This window comes from Rhodamnia argentea, chromosome 3 (assembly GCF_020921035.1).
Source record: "Rhodamnia argentea isolate NSW1041297 chromosome 3, ASM2092103v1, whole genome shotgun sequence".
NCBI classification, from domain to species: domain Eukaryota; kingdom Viridiplantae; phylum Streptophyta; class Magnoliopsida; order Myrtales; family Myrtaceae; genus Rhodamnia; species Rhodamnia argentea.
In genome coordinates this window covers 33,472,818-33,499,690 of record NC_063152.1, presented here as the reverse complement: position 1 = coordinate 33,499,690, position 26,873 = coordinate 33,472,818, and the positions used below count along the sequence as shown (strand labels likewise).

General features: G+C 40.1%; 2 protein-coding genes and 1 long non-coding RNA gene across 3 annotated transcripts; 1 reads left to right on the top strand and 2 right to left on the bottom strand.

Annotated features, from left to right (window-relative positions):
* The first annotated feature begins 312 nt into the window (after positions 1-312).
* Positions 313-4,440, top strand: LOC115747943 (probable lysophospholipase BODYGUARD 1). The gene is made up of 4 exons (XM_030684270.2): positions 313-1,504; positions 2,677-3,014; positions 3,562-3,761; positions 3,908-4,440. The coding sequence occupies exons 1-4, from the start codon at positions 913-915 to the stop codon at positions 4,230-4,232; spliced, it is 1,455 nt and encodes a 484-aa protein (XP_030540130.1). The 5' UTR covers positions 313-912; the 3' UTR covers positions 4,233-4,440.
* Positions 4,441-13,277: 8,837 nt separating this feature from the next.
* LOC115747989 (transcription factor MYC2-like) lies at positions 13,278-14,823 on the bottom strand. The gene has a single exon (XM_030684341.2). The coding sequence runs from the start codon at positions 14,710-14,712 to the stop codon at positions 13,345-13,347; it is 1,368 nt and encodes a 455-aa protein (XP_030540201.1). The 5' UTR covers positions 14,713-14,823; the 3' UTR covers positions 13,278-13,344.
* Positions 14,824-26,026: 11,203 nt separating this feature from the next.
* LOC115733872 lies at positions 26,027-26,616 on the bottom strand. Its single transcript, XR_007197857.1, has 2 exons — positions 26,562-26,616; positions 26,027-26,486 (listed from the first exon to the last, which is right to left on the bottom strand). It is a non-coding gene; the product is annotated as an uncharacterized LOC115733872 (long non-coding RNA).
* Between the last annotated feature and the right edge of the window lie 257 nt (positions 26,617-26,873).

Below are 26,873 nucleotides of genomic sequence, written 5' to 3'. Positions count from 1 at the left end.
TCGCTCCGAGAGAACTCCACGGCATCGCGCTCGAATCTCAGTCCATCACTCGCCTCGCATAAGGTGGGGGCATGCTGCTGCTAACCCTAGCCAAGAGAGGAATGGGAGTCATGTGGAGAAGAGAGCCTGCAATAAATAGACCAAGAGGTTTTGAGGGGTGGTTCCTGAACAACACTCTTGTCATTAATGAGTTTGGGCAACTTCACCTTAACCCATTTAGGATGAGCTGTTCACCTCGCACATAAGGAAAAAGATAAAAATAACGAGCAAAAAACAAAAAAAATCTTGGAAAAATGCTTCATCAGGATTTCTGGAAACCCTAGGAATTTGGAGAGAGACTAGAGAGAGTCCATGGAAGGCTTTGCTTAGGTCTAATGTCGTCGTTTTTTTTTTCCTCTTGAACCTCTGAGTGGGTTCAACTACCACCTACCTCTCTCTAAATCTCCCCCCCATATGCTTAAATGGACACCATCAATACATTTATCTGCTCCTCCTTTTAGTCTGCTCCAATTCTCTCTCTGTCTGTCTGTCTCTCTCTCTAACATGAAACATTAGTATTCCCACACGCTTTTACTAATGATAAAATCACCACCAAACAACATCAAGTCACAGCATCGTAGTTTGGAAGTTGGTTCGATGTTCATGGTGGTCTAGTGGTCCGTTTGATTCTCCCCGCCCAACACTTGAAGAACAACCAAAAGAACTTTTGAAACCACAAGATACCCCACTTCCCAAATTCTTTTCCCTTTTCTCCTTATAGCATTTCTGAAACTCTGTGTTAAGGGGAGAAAAAAACAAGTTCACCAGAAGCAAGAAGTGCCCTAGAAAACATCTTGAACCCCGAAGCACTGAATGCTCCTTAGCTGACATTTCGCGGCTAAGGTGACGGTGGTGGCGGTGTTTCCGCAGGATATGGACGGAGTAGCAGCGAGATCGAGAAGGGTTCTCACATTATGCGGGAGGTTCATGAACGAGGTGGTAAGCTTCTTCGTCTTCTCTCTCCTGGACCTGCTGGACACCGCCCTCTGCCTCGCCTTCAAGGTCTCCGACTTCGTCGCCGAGGCCGAGTGGAAGCCCTGCTACTGCTCCTTCTCCTCCGCCAGGGAGGCCATCCACGGCGCTGCCGGAGGTGGCGGCGGCGAGATCCTGGTCTCCGAGCGCGGCGAGTCCAAGATCGTGTGCCTCAGCTCGGGCGGCGGCAGCGGCTATGTCGATAAGCTACAGCTCGACCAGGTGTCCGACACGCTCTACACGAGACCTTCGATACTCCACGAGGTCTCGGAGTCCATATGGCGGCTGTACGAGAAGAGGGGGAAGCAAAGGGCCACGAAGGCCACGACGGTGTTCACAGTGGACTCCGCCGTGGTGGAGATGCTGCAGGGGAGGATGGTGGGGAAGCAGCCGCATCCGATCCCGAGGTGGTCGGACTGCGACTGCAAGGATTGCACGGCGTGGGCATCGCGGGGGAGGAAGAGCCTCTTTGTCAAAGTTGCCGGAGCTAAAGGTATGATTTTTTTTCGTTAATTCAAACAAAAGGATTAAACCCAATACTTAATATGCCATATTCTTTTTTGAAGGATATCATGTCTAAACATATTTGCAGGGCAGAAAATATCGAACTATATAGACATAATGTTCAATTTTTAGTTGGATCATCGACAATTGCATTTTGCTAGAAATATATATTTTCTTTTATAACGATTCTCTATTGGATGAAAAATGCATCTCGACTCTTATAATCAAAGAGATTCGGAATTCGCACACCTATTCTTGTCACTAGGTAACTTAGAAGATGATGATGTTATGAAGGAGAATGCTTTCCTGACAGTCTGACAAGACTGTCAGTTATTTCTGATTATAGATTCACACACTATCACCAAGTGTTTTGCATAAAACACGTGATTAATTAGAATATCGTCGATCAGAAATAATGACAAGACTGTCATACTGTCAGGTTAGTGGCTTCCTATTATGAATCTAGGTAAAATATGAGGATGGAAAATGTTTTGGTAGTTTGGTTCTAAATTTGGCATCTACAATTAAGATCGTTGAAATACCAATAAGAATCTATAATAAAAGACAAAAGGGTCCTCCTCATAACCCTTTGGCCTGTTGCGAATTTCCAATTAAAAAATTTGTTTGTTCATATTTTTAAGATACTAATGAAAGATAATGAGTTAGGAAAATTCCCCACCAAAGAAGCCTATGCATCGTTGGGAAACCAAAGCTACTTCATCTTCGCTTCCGTAATATCCCCACCAAACTCAAACTATCACTTCGAGTGTTTCACTTTGGTACGTCATTCTTTATGGTGAACGAACATTCCAAACGGGGGGCCAAATTCTATAGCTGATTTCGAATGACGATTAATACTATGTTGCATTGGCCTCAAGAATAGTTCATGTCGGAAGCTAATTGTAAAAAAACTTAGAGGGGTCGGGGAGCAATGCGGGCGATCAACGGCCGCACACGAGGTTGGAATCGCAATTTTTTTTTTCGTAGTCAACGGGGTGAATTGCATCTAAATTCAACTGGATAAACAGATTTCGGTGTCGACATTAGTAGAACCACACATAAATTTTCTAATGTAGGTCCGCAACATTTTGTGTTTTGGCCATCCACACTTAATAGTAGATGAGATGCAATGGTCCTCAATTGATGCATTGCTTTTAACAGGGTTGTCAGATAAACCGCGTGAGGACGTACTCTTCATTCATGGCTTCATCTCATCCTCTGCGTTCTGGACGGAGACGCTGTTCCCCAACTTCTCCGACGCGGCCAAGTCCGCTTACCGGCTCCTGGCTGTGGACTTGCTCGGGTTCGGGCGGAGCCCGAAGCCGAGTGACTCGCTCTACACGCTGAGGGAGCACTTGGATATGATCGAGCAGTCGGTGCTCGAGCCCTACAAGGTCAAGTCCTTCCACATCGTGGCTCACTCCTTGGGCTGCATCCTCGCCCTCGCGCTCGCCGTCAAGCACCCTGGCTCGGTCAAGTCCCTAACCTTGCTCGCACCGGTGAGTTCTTCCTTCGACTCACTAGAGAACACATAACCTAAGATATCAATCGAGCCGATTGATGTTATTTTCTCATGCTTCTGCTATATGATAGCTTGCATACTCAATCAACATAGTATTAAAATAATGGTGCTACTTTCGGATTTTTTTTTCCTTTATGCAAAAAATAATTTGGGACTTTTAAATTTATGGTCGCCATCCTCTCTCATCTTATCTTCTTAACCCTAGTCGAGCCTATTCTTTTTTATTTATGAAGGCCCACGTTTTGGCAGTTATGGAGAGTACCTATATATGGTTGTCAACCCAAATTTAGAATTTAATCACAGAAATAATTACTATAGACTAATCTTGGGTAGCTGCGATTACCGGTTACTGAAAATCTTTTGCAGATGGTCCACGATAAACTAATTAATTAGCTAACTGCAACATTAGTATGGACATAAATCCACGGTGTCATGTTGCATTCAAAGGTAGCTTTCTCCTCCTTTTTTTTTGTCCCCATCCCTTTCTTCCATGACCCTAAGTAGCGTGCGTATGAATGATGCAGCCCTATTACCCGGTGCCTAAGGGCGTGGCGGCGACACAGTACGTGATGAGGAGGGTGGCACCGCGGCGGGTGTGGCCGCTCATCACGTTCGGCGCGTCGCTCGTGTGCTGGTATGAGCACATCACCCGGGCGTGGTGCCTGCTCGTCTGCAAGAACCACCGGTTCTGGGAGTTCCTCACCAAAGTCATCACCAGAAACAGGTGAGTCCGTCTCGTCTGTCCTTACCAAGACTTATGTCTGCCTACTTAAAATTAAGCATCTCTCATTCATCACATAGTATTTTATGAATTGCGATTAATTTTAATTGACGCGTATGAGTGTAACCTCCGAAAAACGTGCGCAACAGGATTAGGACATTCTTGTTCGAGGGTTTCTTCTGCCACACCCACAACGCCGCGTGGCACACGCTCCACAACGTCATCTGCGGCATGGCCGGCAAGCTCGACGGCTACCTAGACACGGTGCGGGACCGCCTGAGGTGCGACGTCACCATCTTCCATGGCCAGGACGACGAGCTCATCCCCGTCGAGTGCAGCTACGGCGTCCAGAGGAGGGTCCGCCGAGCCCACGTGAAGGTGATCAAGAACAAGGACCACATCACGATCGTGGTCGGGAGGCAGAGGGCGTTCGCGCGGGAGCTAGAGGAGATTTGGAGGAAATCGAGCGGCTAAACCGATCCTTTTTAGCCTTCCGGCATCGCGGAGGAGCTGAGAAGAAGTACACGATCGTCCGGTACCAATTGGTGTTCTACCAAAATGGAAAATTGGGATCGAACCGAAGTTGCTCGAAATCGGATACGCCTCGGGCCGCTATCGTTTGACTTGTGACGTGTGAAATACGATCGATTGCAAATATTCGCAGAGTTGATGAGATTGGAACAGAACTCGCATTAGGAAATCTTCATATTTTCAAATGTTGCGCTCACAAACTTTTTCTTTTTCATTCGCTATATATTCTTTCTTCGTCAGGTGGATTTGAACCAGCCATGTAATTGTTGAGATGTGGATGAAGTTTGCTATGTATAGTGCAAAATCGATTCACTATTTTCCAAATCCCATTTCTAAAGCATTCGGATTACATCACCATTCGACCATAAAATAAATTAACAAATTGCATTTACACAGAGAAGACGAATCCCCATTGAAACCACCAAATGCTCATATCTATACAAGCCACTATTGAATAGTTTGTTCATTTGAGTAAAAAAGTTTTCGCCAATTAATTTTCTAGACTTTCATGTGTTTGCTGAATGTAGGAAGAATTACCAAAAAAAGTCCTAAATCTATTGGAATTGTACCAATTCAGTCCTAAATATTTTGCAATGTGATAATTCAATCCATCCGGCTAATTTTGACCGGAAATCGCTGAAGTGGACGAATTTCAATAATATTTTGATTTTTATAAATTTTTTATTTTATAATTTCTTCTCTTCACTTTTCCACTAGAATTTAGGGCCGGGATGCCCTCGCCTACACTAGGAAAAAGGGCATCACTGCCCTCGTTGGCTCTGGGTGAGGGCCACAATGCCCTGGCCAAATTTGACTAGGCAAGAGAGCCGTGGCCCTCACTTGGGGCCGGTGAGGGACTCAGCCCTAAAGTTGAAGATAAAAAAATAAAGAAAAAAAGGAAAAAGAAAAAATTATAACAAATAAAAAAATATTATATTATTATTAGATATTGTCCATATCAACCTCGATTGGTGTCCAAGCCAACGTTGGCCGGATGGACTGGATTGACACAAATGCAAAAGGTTTAGAACCGAATTGACAAAAAAAAAAAAAAGGTTTTAGACTGCATTAGCATAATTGCAATAGGTTTAGAACTTTTTGATAATTTCCCCGTTGAATATGATTAGTCAACGGAAAATCATTTAAGAACAAAGAAAATATGCTTGCTTAAAGTTGGGAAAATAAATCCCCCATCTTGAAAATTATGAAAAAATTCTTGAATTAAATGATTTCTCAAAATTCATTTTTCTTTATCATGAAGTTTTACCCAAAACAAATACACCCTAGTGTTTTACCGAAATCTTCATAACACAGGAAAGCGATTTCCTTCTTATCAAAATGGAGAATTGTTTATCTGCAATCTAAGCTTGTTGTTTTCGGTCCATAAAAAATGTTTTTGTAGAACGTTAATTTTCCATCATCTAAACACCAAAAAAATCAAAAAATAATTTTTGGAAACGGTTCTCTTTAAGAGAAATGGACCTAAATTCCAACTTAAAGTGGGAATTGGCATCCGCCAGAGGTGAACATACAATCATGAGCTCGTGGGCCAACTCAACTCTCATCAAGCCTTGCTCAAAACCAGCACGACCCACTTCTTCTTTTGGCCAGAAGCTTAACCCACTAAGAGTATGACAATTCTGGATGAATTGGACGGGTTGTCAATTGTAGGTGAACCAATTTCATGCCATCATTGAGTCAATAAGGGTTAATATGGCCGCACTCTCGGTGGTTCACATTTACTACGTTTGTACGGTGTGGAGCCCTCAAAACAGGTTTAAATGAATTGCACCCGCCATATACTTTTGGGAAATTTTCAAATAAAGATCTGAAATACCTTTATTTTATTAAATAAAAGCTTAAATGAATTTTATTTTAAATAAGAACATGAACTGTCATTTTTATATCAAAGAAGAGTCTGACCAAGATCATTCTTGTTATTTGATTTTTTTGCTTGTTCTTTCCTTTCTCTTTTTTCTTTTTTTCCTCTTTCCTCCCTAGCCATTGTTGAACTCTGGCGAGGACCGCCCTTGCAAGCCCAGCTCGGGCGAGGGTTATCCTCACCCGACGCCGACGAGGGCAACCATCGCTCGATGCTTGCCCAGCCCGAGCGAGGGCTATCCTCATCCTCGCCTAGGCTAGCGAGGCCAAGAAAGGGCCTCTCGGCTCGACACCGGCAAGGGAAAACCTCGCCCGGGCTGGTGTGGTTAGGCACCTGGCGAGGGCCAACAATGTTTTAGCAATAGATTTTTTTCAAATATTTATAAAAGACAAGTTTTCTTATATTTGATTAAATATGAAAGTATTTTAGTAATATAAATCAGGTCAGGCTAAGTAGCATCAATAAGTGACACGACACGTCGACACGTCATTTCTAAAAAAAATAGAGAATTTTGATACATTGGGATACATTAGGACACACATGATAAATTGTCATGTATATATAAAAATATTAGAGGTGAATTTCTTCTTCTTTTGTTAGGCTGCGTTTGGTCTTCTGGATTTCTAGTTAGGATAGAATTGAATATGATATGATATGAAATCTAGGGATTTTACCATATCCTATCTATTGTTTGGTAAACGACAATAATAAAGTCGGATATGTTCATATCTTGTCATGTTCATTATTTGGTATTTATACATATCAATGTAAATGAACACGAAAATGCACAAATGGAGACTATAATAATCTCTTTATAATTCATTGCCAACTCTAGTAAGAGAGAAAATATGATCATTTATATTTATAACTAGGAAAAATTTAGCCTCTCTCACTACTTTCGTTAAATTTCATCATGAGCTATAAAGTTGCAGAGAAAAATCAGTTTTGACTCTATGTTTTTGTTCATAGACTTTTGACATGAACCAAAAACCTATGAAGGAGAATAAGTTTTTACTCTCTCGCCGTTTTCTTGGAGTTTTGACGTGAACTAAAAAATTACAAAGGAGTGGTGAAACTTTTAACATGAACCAGAGATGCATAGAAGAATGAGATGGAGGTTTCTTGATTTATTTTTCTCAGAAATTTCATTGGCCCACATCCTTCGAGAATTAGAAAGATCATTTTCAAGTTCAAATTTGTTCACTTAAAATCTGGGCTCTTCTACTTCATTTTTTTTTTTATTTTTTCTATTTTTATATCTCTTTTTTCATTATTTTTATTTTGTTACATCATTTCTTAATAAAAATTTTATTAAATAATAAACTATACTACCATAACTAAAATATGTAACAATATAGATATGAAGTGTGTGTATATATATGCACAAAATATATATTATAACGTAGAAAGAAATTAAATTTTATAAAAATATATAGGAATAAATAATTTTTTTTATGTTTCATTTTCCTTTTAACATTATAATTCAACTATGATTTTATATTTAATTATTATTTTGGTTACACATGAGAAGTTTGTTATTTGAGAAAAAATAGCTTTTATACCATAAATATAAAAAATCCTATCCACCTTTATCCCACCTCTCCATGGGATAATTTTATCCAGGCTATATTCTTCTTATATTCCACTTTATCCTGTCTTGGGTGGCAGCCAAACATAGGATATGATATCATTTATTCTATCCTGATTTTTATCCCGACTACCAAACGCAACCCTAGGGATTCATGATTAACTTTTTTTTTTAGCTAGTTGGGTATATTAATTTTGGGGCGGCTCGATATATGACTTAAGTATATATATTTGATAAATTTTGCATTTTGTCTCCTAATTTGTTGAAAATGCTTAAAATTGACCCTATGCATATGGAAATAGCGTGTCCGAATGCTGAACTCGTGTGTTGCTAGCGTGTCCGGAGCGCCGATCACATGTCGGATAGTGTTAGAGTGTTGAACATAACATGATAGTCCTCGGATAGTGTTCGTGCTTCTTAGTGGTTAGATATGTGTCGAATATAGATTGAGTCGAGTATGGATCGAGAAAGTCATAAATCGATTATAGGGGTCAATTTAGCTTGGTCTAGTATGACTAGACATAAATTTGATCTGATCCATTCATTGGACAAATTTTATAAAAGCCAAGTCAACTTTGAAGAATGCTCGTGTCGAGCTCTGAACCTGTACGGCACTTTTACAATTTATGGCAACTTTCTTTATGTGGCGCTTGACGTGTTTGAATTAGTGGTGGAAATGAATCGGGAATCAACATAATGTCTAACATGGCGTGATTGCTTCCATGTGAAAAAGGTGTGGACACGAAATCCTTGTTGACATCAAAATTATCAAATCACGTCCGCGTTCGCTGCCTTGAGCTTGTCCATGAAATCGTGGCAGCGCTCCGGACCATTCAAATCTATTATCATGACATCAATGCGTCCGAACTCCAATCATAAATTGAATCCAGTTCATGGGATGCAAATAAAGAAATGGAAAACACTTGCATATGTGGGGGAGAACATACAGGAGAAAGATTGTACAATTTTACAGACTTTCTTCGTGATTAGACAGAAAGAGCCATTGGGACTTGCAAATGTCCGTCCGTCCGTCCATGCGTCGCGCATGCATTTTCAGACCACATATTTTCTTTGTCCTCACCTATTTAGTATTCACACAGTACGATGATATCATAATATGATGACACAACTCATCGTACATAATGATTGATTTTGTGAAAGGATAAGGCGAGTGCGGACGATCTTGGTTTCATCCAATGAAACATTGCCGAGTCATGTACGAAAAGCTTCCGAAATTGACAGTACTAGTAAAGTTTCGCATGACGAGTTACTAGGATAAATCCTACGCTGAAAAAAATTATAAAAAGGTCCCAATTTTATTTTAATTACACCAATTCAATTTTAGATTTATTTTTTTAATCTATTCTATCTTATATATTTTACATTTGTTCACGTTAGCATTCGAATTTAATTCTAAACTTATTTTTTTTTGTCTATTAAGTTTTAAAGCTTTTGTATTTGTTTATGCCAAGATTGGCCGGACACTAACGTGGACAATTTTTAATAATATTTTAATATATATTTTTAATAATTTTTTCTTTATTTCTCTTTTTTTGTTCTCTTATCGCCACATATTAAGGCCGACGAAGGTTGCCAAAGCTCACTGGTCACTAGGCAAGGCCGCAAAGCCCTCGCTTGCAGTGGGTGAAGGGGGCCTCGCCCGCGGCTCGCAAGGCTTCCCTTGCCCAAATTTGTCCGAACATCACTAGCTACTGAGCAATGGTCGAAGCCCACAATCGCGTGGCCCCACCTAGTGGCTAGCAAGGGTCACCGATCCTTGCTTGTGGTCGATAAGGAATGGCTAGTCCTTGCTTCTGATCGACGAGATTCACTAGCCGATTATTGCTGGATTTCGTAGAAAAAAAAAGTAAAAGAAAGGAAGAAAAAGAAAGAAGAAAATAAAATAAACAGTTATTACAATTCAAAAAATTTTAAATTTGTTTAAGAAATTATAAAGTTTACTTATTAGTGCCAACTATTTTATGTGGCATTGGCGGCGTCTACATCGGTAATTTTTTTTTTTGGCAAAATTGATAAATTTATGGAAGGTTTATGACTAAATTGATCAAATTAAGAGTTTCATTATTGATTTGACACAACTGTGATAGGTTTAATTTTTTTTTCTATCAATCTTTTGGATCAAATTTTTTTTAACTGGAACCCCTATGGATAAAAATTGTGCTTCGGATGCACTATGCCTAGTTTAACAGTCTGCCAAAAACATTGTAGTCATCAGGACTAGGTTTTGAAATTGCTTTTTATGTTCAGCATAGCTGCCTTCATAAGATTTGTGTCAATAGTACTCTTCTATTCTAATTTTTTTAATAAATAAATTACATCTCAGAAATGGTGCAATCCTTTTCTACCATGAACCTATGCAAACTAAGTAGAGCAGGCACGATGGATTCATTATCCATTTTTTACTCAAATTCAATGAGCTAGGTGAGATATGGATTATTTGAAAATTTAAAAATAGGTTAAAGTGGGTTTATAATATCAAAACCCAACTAGCTGAAGGAGAAAAAAAAAAAAGGGAACAAGAACTGTGGATGTTGAAAAAGAGAGGGAAAAAGAGCAAAGAGAAACGTTGCTGACGGTGCCCCTCCGCCGCCGGCGATGCGCCCACGATGCCTGATCTCGCCGGCTATAGCCCGGCAAACGAAAATAGCGATCTTCATCTCTCTGGTCGTGTGTAGACCTCTTTCTCTCATCTAGGGCGGTGGATGTGAACAATCATGCGATGCTGCTCTCAACTAAAGGATCCGGTCCCGATGATATCTAGTAACTACAGGAGCCTTGACAAGAAAGTCTTGGGATCTGTTCTCGATGATATCTAGTAGCTACAAGAGCCTTGACAAGAAAGTCTTGGGATCTGTTCTCGTGAGTTGCTTCTCAAGCTCAAACTCTTTTATCATTAAAAAAAGAAGAAGATGGAGTTCCTATTCGATGAAAAGCCCAATACGCGAGCTCATGAGCAAATTCATTACAAGTTCTGCGGGTGTACTTCAAACTCTATCATGGATTGTTGTCTAGGAGTAGTCGAGCAGAGATAAAAAGATGAATGCACCAAGGGCAAAGGTCCATATGTTGTATTATACTAATTAAAATCTTGCAATCACTTTCAAAGATTACTTTGTGACTACCGAGAGATTGAGCAGCATTGCAAGCGAGAAGAAGAGCTGGAGCTTCCCCTTCTAATGGTGAGTTCCATCTTCCTCGTCTTGTCCACGTTTGAATAACTGAGCCTCCATCCGATTGTGCAATAATGCCTATGGCCCCTTCTGTATCCTTCCACGCACCATTTACAATAAACTTCAACTCTTGCTTTGATAGAGGAATTCGAGAATTTGTCCTTATCCCAATAAAATCCGGTTCCTTGCTTAACTCAACTCTTTTCTCATTTCTAAAGTTATTCGAATATTCGATGAAATCTTGTATGATCAGTTGAATTGCTTGTGAAGTACTTGGAATAGTTTGACAATGTAACGTTGCATTTCTATATCACCACATTCTTGTGCAAATAATTACTGCATAAAGGGTGAATAGCTTGCAATCCCATTGTTTGTGCTATTTTTCTTGGATTAAGGACGCACACGATAACTATTTTATTTTTCTGTTTCTATTCCAAACCTATTTTTGGAACATGTTTGGAACAGAAATTTGTTTGATAATGCAATTCTATTTCTCTATTTCTGGAACAATTTTTTATTCCAGAAATAGATTCGAAAGAGAAATGAAAAGTTAAAAATTATAGCTTCTTTGCTCCAAAAATAGAAATGAGAAATAACCTATCAAAACCTTTCATTTTTTCTCAAATCCTTATTGGTCTCTCTCTGTCGTCCTTCGTTTGTCGGTCGTCACCCACCACAGCTAACCACCGCCTCCCGCCGACCTCCGTCGGGTGCCCTTGCTTGCCGCTGATCGTTGCCCTTCACTGGCCATTGACCGTCGCAGCAACCACTGCTGACCACCGCTACAACCTCTGCTATTGCCACCACTAGTGACTTTATCACTTCTTGATTGTCGATTTTTGGTGCTAGGTGAATATCTATCGGAGCTCTATGCGTTCGCGTGCCATCGGACGCCGATGGCTGCATGGTTTGACGACTTCCGACGTCAACAATCGGCGGAGCGGGCAACGATGATGAAAGGAGCAGCGGCGCTATGGGAAACGACAGCAGATTTCTTTTATTTTTCGTTTATTTAGAGTTTGTTTGGCCTTTTTTAGGGTTTGTGTTGGTATATTATGTGAGGGGGTTTGGGTTGGATCTACGTGGGTTGGGTTGGGAATGTGTTATCTAAATTGTTTAGCATAAAATGGGACAAAATGAGTTAGCGTTCGTGGATTTGAGTCTATCCCATTAATCCATCTATTTGTCACCTCTAATTAATTAACCAATTGAGTCTCACACATGATCATGGCCCCACGGGGAACTTTGGAGATGCTATTTATTATTTAGGAAGTATCGACATTCTCTAGAGACTTTCGTGTCATGTAGGATGTGTGTTGGACACTCCGACACTCTCTGACAAGTGACCTACATGTGGTTAGTACTCCAAACATGCTAGCGACGCTCGAGTTCAGTATCTCAACACACACGGGGGTCAATTTTAAGCATTTTCAAAAAATTAGAATTCAAAATGTAAATCTATCAAAAGTATATATATAGCCATATGAAAATTAATATATCCAGTTAGCCCCAAAACAATCTAATTAGAATCCCTAATAAAAGAAGGAGAAGAAACTCATCATTGATATTTTTATATATACATGATAATTTATAAAGTATATATAGAAATATACATTTAAAATGCAACGTGTCCCAACGTGTCAAAATTCTCTATTTTTTGAGAAATGACGTATTGGCATGTCGTGTCGGATCGCATGCTAGTGTCTATTCTACTTTGTTCATCATGAAACAATCTCTCTCTCTCTCTCTCTCTCTCTCTCTCTCTACAAAAAAGCAAACTAATTTGGTGATAAAAGCTGAAACATCATTTCTAAAAGAGATGATGCTGTCACATCTGAATAAATTTTGCGTCAAGAGTTGACGCATATTCAAGAGTTGGATTTTGCTAGCATGATAGTTTTTTGGTGACTGTGAAAATAATAGTATGTTGTGAGTCATAAATTCTTGAAAGAATGAATCCCATAATAATTTTTAATTATTAATTATTTATTTTTTATGGCTCGCAACATGCTGTCAATCTCACAGGTTATGGGTTGCGAGGCTTGGTTCAAGAAAGTCATGTAAACAGTTTGCATACAACTTTGAGCACTTCTATTGTATTTATGTCTTATTTTATTTTTGTTCACTCTATAAACATAGATGCACTAAGATACTCTATCAAAAAATGAGGGAAAAACATAAAATTCACACCACTAAACATCAGTACTTGACTTTGATTCAAAGGGAAGCTTCTAGCCCGACGATCTGATGGTGCTGTCGGTTATTTCTAATCATATAATCTCTCAATTAATGAGTGCTTTATGCAATACACGCGGTGATGGTGTGAAAGTTTACATGTGAGATTGTACTATCCTCGAGAAGCATTTCCCTAATACAAATATAGAAATAGAAAATTCACTCCTCGGCTAGCTTACCCCGAATGGCTTCTGTGATGGACTCGTCGCTGACCCAGCAGTCGACCGGAGTCCTAATCACCACGTCTTGAACCATCATCCCCTTCACGCATGACATGCTCGCGTGCTGGACCACCAACCCCAATTCCTTGAGCACGTCCATCAACCTCGCGCACGGATGCCCCAGATTCGGGCTCCAAACCCGGACCACTGCCTCCCGCCCCACCACCTTCACCTCCACCACCATCTCTCTCGGCCCCGAGACGGCCGACGTTGCCACGGCCGACGTTGCCGCGGCCATCGCCGAGCTGTCCTTTCTCGATAGGGCCGTCGTCTCACTCACGTCAGCGGCAGCCTTATTACTCTTGAGGCGCTTTGGAGACGGCGGCTCGGACTTGATGAGCTTGGACTCCAACGTGTACATCCGGGACTGGAGTTCAGTGATGTAGTCGATGGCATCAGAAAGGAGGGACGCCTTGTCCATCCCCGACACGTTGGGGACGACGGATCGGAGCGCGTAGAACCGCTGGTTCATCCTCTCCCTCCGCTGCCGCTCTGCCTCCACGTGACTCAACGGGCCAGACGGCGACGGGGAAAAAGAGGATTCTTTATCGTGGTCGTGGACTAGTTTCTTCCTACCACTCTTCATCGAAATGTCATGACATGCTATCCTGGCAGGCTTAACAAATCGACGCTTGCCGGCACCGACGAGTGCCAGTTCTCCTTTGGCATCGTTGGATTGGTTCTCTCCCCGAGGATCGACTCGAAGGGTCGGGAAATGAGAAGGGAAGAGGCATTTGGCTAAATGAACTATGCGCCAATCTTCTTGGATGATCTCTGTGGAGCCCAATTCGAGAACTCCGGAACCATTAGCGATTGATATGCACGCCATGGTCTTGATTCCATACATTCTTGCTTCTTTCACCCTCTCATCACACTCATACATCCCCAGCTCACGGCGGTCTTCACCGCTCAACCAGATGTGACCTCCTGAGCGAAATGCTCTTCCTAGAATGCCGTCTTCGGATGAATATGACCTCGTGACCGAGAATATGTAGTACCATTCGGGGTCGCCGATGTCGCTGCCATGAGCAGACTTACCATCCGGAGATTGGACTTCTTCGGGCTCCCTTTTTGTGGCGGGTTTAGATGTGATCGAGTCTCTTGTAGCTCCTCGGAAATGGCCGTCGCCCCAGGTGAGGACGAAACCGCCGTGTTCGTCTCTTGAAGTCCGCCAAAAGATGGAGTAAACCGACTCCTCGGTTCCGGTTTGAAGGATCGAGTGGACGAGTTGCTGGAGAGTGGGTGAGGCTTTATGATAAGAAGGGACAACTAAGGAGGAGGAATCACAAGATGCGAGTTCTTCCATTGAGCAGCAAGTTATGAAGCTAGACCAGGATTTCTCACTTTTATAAGAAGTTAGGGCAAAGCTCTATTTAATTAGTATATTATGGGATTTGGACGGTTGTAACCGAGCTTTTACATGAATGCGTCATATTCAACACACAGTAACAGTTTCGCCCATTGTTTAGTGCATGAATTTGGTACGCCAATCTTAATATCCTTTGCATTTATCTGATAAAGTTCTAAATGATGCTAGGCATACCAAAATAGATCCGCAATATCGAGACGCTAAATGAGGTAACGAATTAGAGTTGATGTTTAATCAGCATAATCAAGGCTTGACAATAGTCAGCTACAACATCGTTGTACCAATTCTATGTACCGGTAGGCTCGACTATTTCATGGAAAATCAATGATAAAAAAAATGTTCTATCTTTCGTGTTATCGGGAAAGTGCATTAATGAAAAATGTTTTCATTATCGACAGAAACTTTAGACATAGTCTTCCACATACAAATGAAAACAGTATCGATTACTCAAATCTTTAGCAATACAAATGGCAGAAAAAAAAAATGAGAAAAGCCATTTTCATTATTTCTTTTACTCATCTTGTGCCTCTCTATCTATCTCATAGCGTCGAGATTGGAACTTGACACTATGGAGGTCATGATCCTCAGATTTGGTGTCGCTTGCCTTCTCTTCATTCAGTTGCAAATAGAGAGAAAGGACCCGCGGTCATGGAGGTCACACCCTCCGTTATTTACCTCCGTTGTTACCCTCCGACGGTGGCTGCCCGCCTCACACGACCCTAGTTTTGTGGTCACGCAAGGCCGACCTCCATGGCTGCGGTGGTTGGGCTTGGTTGCATTGATTCCATTTGAGTTTTAGAGAGAGAGAGAGAGAGTGCAATACAAGAAAATAAAGATACCGATAAATCTGCTTGATTTGTGGAGGGGGTTTCGAAGAGTAAGATGTAGCCGATTAAAGTCCGTAATCGACGGTTATCGACAAGTTACCAACAGAGGTTACAAATGGTTATCGACGATTTTTTCCACTCCACTACTTTGACGGTTTCCTCGACTCCACTATATTGGTAGTTGCTTTATTCCATCACGTTGACGGTTATTTTTTTTTACGGTTCCATTCAAGATTGTCGACTCCTTCTTCTAGTTGGCGATTTATCACGTCGTCGATATTTTTAATAACAAATCATCTAATCTTGCTTTCATCGATTAAGTCTATCATACGTCGATAATGACACAAAATCTATCATTTTTTTTAAGGCAAATAGTGATATACGAACTGCGTGGTACCAAAATCACATTGATTTGAACACGTGAGAAATGAACCTATCTCACTCGCACCCTGATGGTGCATCGCATGCGCCTTGTTTCGCGTCATTCGTTCTAGATTGATTCCGACCACTTCCCCCACCAATTCCCTTTTAAGAATCTCATACATCTCTCGGTAGCAACATTCCTTCAGACTGTATTTCCTTATAAGCCAATCAAATTCGACTTTCATGTTTTGGTGTCTGCCACGGAAAATCCGTGACTCAGACCTGAAGATTGATTTCTGTTCACATTTGAACGATAGCGGTAGCGTTGTTCACGTGACAACAGTAGACGTACTTAAGTCACAGTTTCTGGGTTGTGGGGTCCACGTGCAGCAAATTCAAAGGATCGAGAAGGAAAAGTCCACGTGTCGAAAATGTGGCCGAGAGTGACACCTGTCGCATGGTTTGGACGAGAAAATATTGGGTGACCCGACCCGGCCGGAGGTGCCGGCACATTAAGGACGCTTGTCTCATGGGCCCCGCATTTAAAGTATTTTTTCGGGAAAAATCTCCCCCGCTCGCTTCGCTTTCTCTCTTCCGTACACACTCCTCCACCTCCTCTCTTAGGAGAGCCAACAATTGTTCTTATCGTTTCTCCTATTTTGTCTCCTTTCGGATCTTATCTTTCCCGCCTGATCTACAAGTGTTAATTAGTTTTATGCTACCTCAGGACATCGACATGATTTGATCGAGTTGATTGAGACTTGCTTTCGAGTGCCTTGAGCCGTTTCGGCTATTGATTCGAATCACCGAATTGCTCCTCAATTTCTTGGTAATGCTCCACCACCGCAAATTGCCGTGCTCAATATCTTGGTAATGCTCCTTAAACTTCTAACATTAACTTTCTCCATTCTCACGTTTTAAAGCAAATAGCAATGTGGAATGTCAGTAGTTGGATTTCCAACATCAGAACTCATGTTCCAAATAAAAGCCACCGCTGCCGCAGCGGCTAAGCGTGGCGGGGAGGAGGTGGCTTGTGCGATGGATAGGAGCAATCCTATCCGGCTCTATCCCATCTCCTAGGATTATTTTATCTCCTTAATATCCTCATTTATTCTGTCTTGGACAACTACCAAACACGGGATATGATAAAACATATCATATCTTGAGTTTTATTTGGATGACCAAACGAAATTGTATAATTTTTCCTAAGACTGTGTATGGTCATCAAGATATAAGTTAGGATGAATATGTTTTTATCTTATCATGTGCTTGGTACTTGTCTAGGATAGGATAAAGAGGATATAGCGGGGATATAGCTTGGATAAAAAAAAAAAAAATCCTAGGGGAGAGGGTGAGTTAGAAAATGATAGGATTTCTTAAGAGAACATATATGAAAAAAAATCAGATTTTTCCTACAACCACCACCTCTCCCCACCGTGCCGGGCCATTTCTCCGGTGGCGGCGACCGCTAAGCATGGTCGTCTCTTCGACGGTGGCAGGTTGGGGTTTTCGGCCTCAAAGCTAGGTGTCTTTACGATTTCGTTTTTTAATCGATTGTTTGGCGTGATATGAGATCATGTCCCGCATTCTTTAATTGCTTGAACCTTTCTAACTTTGGAAAAGGATCTCGACATGCTATAAAGAACTCGAGGTTGGTCATTGACTTTCAAGGTAGCACTCTTGGACGACCACATGAGAGAATCTTCAACTTATGAAAGGAGATCGAATAATTTGATTGTTCAGCATTTGTTTACTTACTCCACGAGACAACAAGTAGAGCTAGAAGGTCAATCTCAAATGATCCATCTCCCAATCAAGCTCCTTGGTTCTACGGGATTTACTCCTTGTGCCCGAATTCAGATGACACAAACCTTTGCTGAACAAGAACTTACTCATCAAAACTCATCATTGAATAATCTCTGCAGTATTATGATGTTTCAGCAAAATAGAGTCGATCTCAACTGCGCTCCGCTTCTGCTTATCAAACTTTAATTTCGCAATTCACTAAACAGTAGATATGATACGACAAAATCCTTAGATTTCTTACACTATTATATCCAGGCCTATTATGACTAAAAATCTGGATGACCAAAAGCAACATACCCCTATCACTCCTTTAGAATTTAGAAGAAAAAGTTATAGTATCTTCGGAAAAGGAGAAAAAAATAGGGAATGGGAATTTGGACGGAAAAGTTTTTTGTTTTGGTCGGAAGGATGAAAAAGATTGCGTGGAAACAAACAGGAGAGAAAATCTGAATTTCAAGACATCTTTTCTCCTCTTTCCTCTCCCCTCCTCCATCCAAACCATCTAACAATTATTTTTGGCCACGACTTCTCTTCAGTTTCGGTGTTTCCCAAATTTTCTAAGCGAAACAAAATATTAAGCTATAAATAGTCATTAGTCTTAGCATGTATTCTAAACTAGTGATTAACAATTTTAAACAGGTTTCGCCCACGTAAATCACTTCCTAGTATTTTGAGCATACATACGATAAAAGAAAGTTAATTTGGTCTATTCCTAGGGTGACATGTGTCATTTACTTTCTTGTTTTCTCATTTCCTTCACTTTTCTTACTCTTTTGTGCTCTCGGAAAACTGCATTCATCAACACGAGGCAGCATCGTACTTAAATATGATCCCGTCAAGTAGATTTATCACGTGTTTAATCCCTGATGTCTTATCCGTGTTGTTGTGAGTTCAAAATAGAATTTAACAAGGCTCAACTTAAAATAAGATTTGTCTAAATTCGCGAAAATGGAGTTCATGTTAAATCTTTTTTGTCGTCAGGTACAAAGAAAGGAATATGTATGGGAACCCGCGAGTACCTTCGCGATGTGTTACTCGCCCTATTCGTTTGGTCAATGTTTGGTTAATTCACGACTCTTGATGTTAGATTTCACACTGTCAAACTTGAAATTGTATACTTCCACGGACAAATTTTGACTCAAATGCCAGACGAATAAGAGAGAAGTTGGGAGAGGGAAGAGAAATCTTGACTCAAATGCCAGACGAATAAGAGGAATTTTGACTCCATAAATTTGGATTCTAAAATCTTGAAGCAGAACAAAACTCCTTGCTACTCGTAGAATGGACGGCGAAGGAAACTGAGGAGGAGAAATCTGAACTAATCATGTAGGAAAAGACCCCACTATTGACGAGAGTATCAAATATTCGATATCGGGTCACCTGAAAACTTAAAATTGAACTGTTGTCTCGTAAATGTTTACTGGAAAAAGAGCACACGTGTTGCATGTGCAGAGAATTAGGCGAAAATTTTTAATTAGTAAGAGGAATGACATAATGTGTGAAGATCTCGATCCGTTTGTGAAGTTTAAGTCGCCGTGAAAGTGAAGATTAGAGATTTATTTGTCTTATCCTCTCCTAGGACAAATGCTGAGAAGACTTCTTTTGCTCGTCCAGGTGCAGATTAGAGACGAACCATGGAGTCCATGAATCAACAAGCGTAGACCATCAAAAACTAGTGCCTCAATAGTGTCAAAACTATATTTGATGCAAAGATCAAAGAATCATTTTAATAGTGGGTCATGTCGCAATACTATGCCCCTTTAAAAACGTGGAAGCACCAAGGATCGTCCTCTACGATCAGCCTCTTGTCCCAAATAGTTTTGAGTAGAGGCTTATTTTAGTGCCGCACACACTGTCGATCGTACTCCATCACTTATTTGTAATCAACATTTCTCCTTACGAGAGCTTGTATAGCGCTGTCTCCAATTAGAATCTTCTCCGAGTCTTTGATAGTTCTTAGAAGGCGGTGAATAAGTTGGCTTAATTTTTGCAAAATATAATGAGTTAAGTTTGACATATGCAAGATGTCCCTTGATATAGGCCGGAACAAACTAACAATAACAAGTGTACCATGTCATATCAAGTGTAAAACAAATTAAGTAAAGATATAGAAGACAATGCACATGGAGCTTTATAGTGTTATGACTTATATCAAGCTTATATATACTCTCCAAGACTATTAGCCACCAACATGCCGGATTCCACAAATAATCTCTTGAGGAATTACAACATAGCACTTGCTGTTGCTACTCAAAACTGGTAGATCATTACCAAAACCCAAGCAATCTACAACACTGGTACACTCCTCAAATCAGATGACAATTAGCGACAAGTACTCTCAGCATAAATGTATCAAAGTATGAAGCTTTCTCTGTTTTGTAGTCGTGTCTTTTTCACTCGCTAACTAAGCTAGTGACCCTCAAGATCGTCACCCCACTTCGGGCTATTATTTCTTTATGGGCTGCTCACTTATCTCATGGCGTAGCAAGAAACAGATCACCATTACTAGCTCGAATATACAAGCTGAATGTTGAGCTCTTGCCAATACCATGTCCGAATAATTATGGTTGCGATGGCTACTGGAAGACAATGGAGCGTGTCATAATAGCAGAACGGTCATTCATTGCAATAACCTAAGTGTTATCCAAACAAATTGAAATTAATTGTCATTTCATTCGAAATCATGTGCGTAATAGCACTCTACAACTCGTCTCCATTTCATCTATTGACTAGATAGATTGCTCATATCTTCACCAAGACACATCCACCCGAGCATTTTCTAAATCTTTTTTCTGAACTACAATTGACTTTTTCAAATCACCTTAAATTTGGGATTGGGATGTTATGTTAGGATTAATATTTAGGATGAAGCCATTTGTAATTTACATTAATTGTACTTAAGTCTTATTATATTCTCACACTACATGTAGGGATCTTACATTTTTCATTTTGTAATGTTAAAAAAAAAGTTGCATTTCTCTCTCTTTGATCATAGCTGTTAACTCTAATTAAATACTTTCTTTGATAATAAGACAGAAAGAAGCCATTTGGGCTTGAAGATGTCCATCCATGTGTCCCACATGCTTTTTTGGATGTGTTTCTTGTCAATCGAGGACTTTAGAATAGTCAAAGAAAGGAGGAAGAAGAGACAAAAAGAGGGAAAAAGAGAGGGAGTAGACGTGATTTTTTTTTTTTTTGGTCGGAAGTAGATGTGATTACTTTCTATAATTAGCGCAAGAGGAGCTACATCAAGGGTGTGGGGTCTTCACATTCAGAACGGTCCATCTAAATTTGAATAAAGCCTCTTTCTCAGCTCATGAAAGAAAACTTATGATGGATCGAAAAGTTAGCGGTGCATGCATCATAGACCACACATTTTTTTTGTCTTCACCTATTATTCATGTCGTGCGATGTATTATCACATTATGACAAGATTCATCGTACATAATGATTGTCTTTCCTAAAAGGACAGGGCGAGTGTGCGCCATCCATTTAAGATTCACTCGATTGAGATGACCAATTCATGTACGAAAAGCCTGCAATTCGGTTGGAGGAGTGTAGAATCAAATTACATAGGTTACTAGGGTAAATCCTGACTTTTTGGAATATAAACGTCTAGAAACTAGGGTTTTTAGTTTTCCCAGGTGCACAATAGTTTGTCTTACTTTTCGTTTCCATTTCTAGTCGCAATCGCGAACACCGAAACGAATTAACTCGCAATTGAAAACAAAACTATGGGAGATAAGTTTTGGTAACCCCACATTAACACAAACAGTGAAATCACACTTCATATACACTATTTCAAAACCCGATACATGTACGTTCTTCTGATAGTCACATTGAATATACGCATGTGCTTCAAAACGTAATGCTGATGAAGGATGATCCATTCCTCCGATCTGTAAAAAATGGATGTGCTAATGCTTAGCAAATTAAATTTCTAAGTCTTAAAGTAGGATATCATCTCACAACTAGAATCGGTATCAAATATGCTAGCATGAATTTAAGACACGTGAATATTTAGTTTATACTAGTGAGGACACAAAAAATGGCCAGCTGTTGGTTATCATCGACAAGTAACAAACTAAGTTGATAAAAATAGTCTGGTTATAATAGTTAACAATTGAGACAGTTGACAACTCTGGACCGTAAGTGTGTCAGAAATTATGGAATTCCCATGTTGTCCTAGTTTTGCATTTTTCACATTTTTCCTTCAATATGCAATTGACCCTTTTGGTTAAGTATCCCAACACATCCTAGGTATGTAAACTTTTCAATTCAAGCCAAGTAACAACAATAGCTCAACATGCCATTATTGAAACACAATCACACTTAATATCAAAATTTGAACCAAAAGAACAAACAATCAATCCTTCTTCTGCAGTGCCTCAATCGGGGCCTCTATCGCTTCTTCCCTGTAAATGCTCTTGTTCTAGGTTCTGCCTGGAAGAGTAAAAATCACTGAATATGTAAGTTCTAAGTTCAACCTGTACCTCCAATTACTGAAGCATAGCCTTGAGCGGCTCATCCAGCCATGGACGAGGTCGGACCTCACCTTCACCGGGTGAGGCCGACCTCGCCGTGGCCGCCTCTGCCCTTTGGTCGGTCGCCAATTCGACAACCGGCTAGACACTACAAAAAAACTAGGTTTTAGCCACGAAATTTGCGACGAAAATTATGGCAAAATTAGTCGCTAATCGATTTTGCGACGAAAGTTACGACAAATAAATATTCGTCGCTAATTCGGCGTCGCAAACTTTAGCGACGAAAAGTTGAACATTCGTGACGACCAAGCACGGGACGATTTTATAATTTGTAATGATCGTATGGTAAAATAATTTTTTGAATTTTCGATTTTAAATCTAACTAAAACGGAAATTAATTTCTAGAATTTATATTTACCATTGAATGAGCAAGTAATAAGACATAAATATTCAGGGACAGATCTTATAGTCACCAAAAGAAGAAATTGTAACATCTTAATCCAAAGTAAATACCGACTAATACAGTATATCTTTACATGTATATGATGGTATAGCCTTTATTTACGGTGTAAATACTGAATAATTTATCCTTACGAGAGCCAATAGCAAGCATAACTATGCTTACCAAGCTCCCATCCATGGATGGTATAGCCTTTATTCACTGTGTAACGCAAAAGAACCTCAGCATTGCTTGAATTCCAACGTCCATGGACAGAACCGTCTGACGTCACTGTCCTTCCACATAAAGCATTCAAACCAAAGGTGACAAGAGCCCTGCATTTGACGGAATTGACGGACTTTAAATCAGTGAACAAAGAGTTAAAATATGCTTAAGCAATGTGAAGGATCTTGTCCATATCGACTTCCATTTCTAAAAGAGAGACATTTATTCTTACCCTGCACGTTTAAAAAATGCATTAAGTTCGTCCCACCTGGACATGGGCAGCCATCCTTGAGAGAAACCGAGAAAGTCTGAACGATTGATCAAGTGGGGTTTGCAGGGTCCCCCATCTCCTTGAACGTGGTATATCAATTTATCTTGTAAAGTGCCTCCCATTCTGATTTTCAACGGCAAAAATGCTGCAAAACATTAGTGCTGTTCAATTGAATTCAGACCAAATCGAGATGGCACGAAACATTTATATACCTTTCAAACATTTACGTTAAATTGAATTCAGAACAAGCAATGCTACTTGATAGACATTTATTAATCTTATACATATCAACAGCACAACACTAAAAGATAATCCTGTTGCTGGTACAGTATCTTGAAGATGAAGCCATTTTATACTGATGAAGCCACCATATGGACTTGAGCAACCTAATTTTGCAGGAAAAAAAGGCAGGCTTATAGATTCAGGATATATTCTGAACATGATCCTTACAGTTACCTAGTGAGTGTAGCTATAATGACATGCTACACATGCGATAGTGATGCATTTGTTCCTAATCATATGCGTCAACAATACAAGCAATATTGCTGGGGGACGACACCAGATACTTACATGCCTAAGGACTGAGAATTCCCTCTCCATTCCAACCTTCTTGTCAATGGTTCTTTGATAGACCAAGCTTTCGTTATCATCTCCAACTCCTCACAGTTCCAGAATACCTGGAGCCATTTTGTAGCCATGTTCAAAATCCACACCAACCTTCCTGTAGGCTGTATGCTTATTAAAAACTGAAGCACCTAAACTTCCATTTCGATAATGGCCTTAAGTGCTAGTAGGGTAGTATGAGGATGCAAAGACACATAAATACTGCCAAATTACCAATCCTGAGAGTAGAATAGTTTGAAATACATCTTATTTTACAAGCACAGATCTAAAAAATTTGTTTGTTTTCCTAATCTTGATTTTTCACCTGATATATATATATATATATGTTAACCAACCACTAACAGATTTTCAGACTCTGAAACTTGTTACCATTTCCCATGATAATTATGCTCCATACAGATACCTGTTGAACTAATGAAGCCTCCACAGGAAGCAAAAATTTATCCCCACCACACTGTCCAAAATATAAATATAGCTAGTGAATCTTGCTGCAAGGGATGCAATTTATGGCAAGATGACTTGTTCTTAACATTCAACTGTATTACTATTGTTTGAATATTTAAAATCCTAACTATTATCTTTATAATATGATACAACTTCAAGAAGGAAAATAAAGGCTAGAATTTTACTACTCTTCATTGACTATACAAAAAAGCAGCAATGAAATCCCAATCCTACTTAACCATTATGAGGACCTCCAGCTTTCTCAATGAAGTTAACTTTGAAAATACCTGATGTATTTAACATTCCCAAGACTATACAGATGCAGCACTGATAAAATAGGAAGAACAAATTTTGAAAATTAGAGTGGAAGAACATTTAGTAAGACATTCAGACCGTGCTATGCATCTCCTTGGGCTGAGGAAGACTTCTTATACAAGGAGCCCATTCAGAATCCTGTTAAAGTACAGGAAAAACTGATCGACTGCAGAGCTACTGCAATGCGAAAAGAAATACACAGCACTACTGTACAGTGGAAGTTTAGGAAAACAGAAGTTGCTACAACAGCATTACCTGACCCATTTTCTGTTCTTTCAGGATGACGGCAGCAAGTTTAGCCACATTCCCTACTTTCAAGGACCTAATTTCAGGAAGGAGATCATCTGGTGATATTTCCTGTAAATTGAATGTAGAGAATTCAACTTACGTATGGTTCTCTCAATCAATCTATCCTTTACCTGAACCTATAACAATAACTTACCACGTTGAAAGGGACCTTCAAAATGCTGTCCCCTGCTCTTATTGCCCTCGAGGCAAACAGGGACCAAATCAAGACGGCACGAAACATTTACGTTAAATTGATTTCAGAACAAGCAGAGCCCCCATCCCACACCCACAGGACATTCAACACCTGCAAGTGATCGTTCCCAATGCCTATTGCACCAATCTGTGTCTCTCCTCTTCTTTGCTCACTGAACACAGACATTCAACATTTACTTTAAATGGTTTTTCCAATGACTCGGCAATATATTTTTGTAAACTTTGAAGGTGCATGAAAAGAAACAACGAGGGAGCTTGAAAGTTATCATACTACATATAGTTGAGATAGAGGATTCTCACCAAAGGTAAAAATAAGCTATGATGTTGGCAAACATGTTGTTTATGGAATTAAATCACAGATAAGATCCTTAGTGTCAATGTCATCATCATTGCGCTGCTCCTCGATGTGCCCATGACCTATTTCATTAGCCGGAGGTACAGGAGGAACCTCAGCTGGATTTATGTTGAGGGTTTGCAAGATCATTGCCATTTGAGCCTGCAGAGATCTGATTTGGTCATCCTTACGTGACAATCGTTCTTCTTGCCGTTTCATTTGTTCGTCCTTCTCTGCAAGCAAAAGTGTCGGTCGGATCACTTGTTGTGCCGTTTCCTCATCGATTCGTCTCCTCCTTGAAGCAGCCGCATTGGAGGATGAACTTCCATCATCCTTTGCGACCAATTCCCTTGACAAGTTCCCCCACCCATATATTTTTCCTCGCTTCACCCCACCCGACGCCTCCACCCACATTGCCATATTGTCGGCTCTTGGGCTCGACGCATCCCCACCATCACCGCCACTAGCCGCACTCATTAAAAGCTCATCATATTTTTTCTACATCAACAAAATAAATATGAAAATAAAATAACTTCATATATGTAACTGCCATAAATATTGCAAGCATTCATGGTTTTCATTGTAATTTCTATAAAGTCAAAAGTATAACCTTACATACCCTAACAGATTTCGCTCGGTCGCCAACCCACGTCTTATCTTTCTTTTGAAAAACGCGTTCGAATGTAGCTGCATACGTCGGTTCGGTCCCCAAATCATGTGCCTACAAAATTGAAACATAAATGAGTAATTGAATTAAATGAACTTACATGTTTAACAAACTTACCAATCTCTTTCTATGCTCCCCAATGTTAATAGAACCCCCAACATATGTTGCGGACGTAGAAGACCCTTCCCTAGAACTGGAAGCTCGATTCTTGGCATTTTGTTCACTCCTTTGCTTCATTTTTTCCCCTTCCCAAGTTCTGTTCATTTCGGTCCAATCTTCACCGGTAATAAAGTGTGGCTTCACCTTTTTTGTCTTTGCTTTATTCATCACATTGCGGATGTGATCACCAGCTTTTTTCTTAAATATTCTTCTAATTTCACTGTCTTGCGATTCATCCCAGCTGAATTTCCGCTGTAATCAATAGAAAAACAACTAGCTTTATTACGCCGAACTTAGTTTTTGAGAAAATTGAAACAGAAAACTTACCTTGAACTCGTTCCACCACAAGTCTTTTACTTCTTACGGCGCGCTATCGTAACTAATCCACGGGCCTCTCCAATAGTTATTCACTATTTTATTAAGTTCCCGCACGACGTCCGTAGCATCTTCAAATCTGCAAACAAGGTCAATTGAGTTCACATCCCGCATCTACCACCCAAACGATAGGCTAAATATTACATTTACTTAAAAAATTGAAGTACTTACGAGTCTCCCTGTGGGCATATCATGCGCCGGCTATCTTCTGCAACTAAGCTCTCCTGATCATTCGATTGTTCCACTTGAGAAGGTGGAACCGAG

Excerpts from the sequence above, each read along its gene's own strand:
- LOC115747989 (XM_030684341.2), bottom strand. The coding sequence starts at position 14,712 with ATGGAAGAACTCGCATCTTGTGATTCCTCCTCCTTAGTTGTCCCTTCT.
- LOC115747943 (XM_030684270.2), top strand. The coding sequence starts at position 913 with ATGGACGGAGTAGCAGCGAGATCGAGAAGGGTTCTCACATTATGCGGG. Across the intron at positions 3,015-3,561 it reads CCCTAACCTTGCTCGCACCG|CCCTATTACCCGGTGCCTAA; the intron begins GTGAGTTCTTCC and ends TGAATGATGCAG. Across the intron at positions 3,762-3,907 it reads AAAGTCATCACCAGAAACAG|GATTAGGACATTCTTGTTCG; the intron begins GTGAGTCCGTCT and ends CGTGCGCAACAG.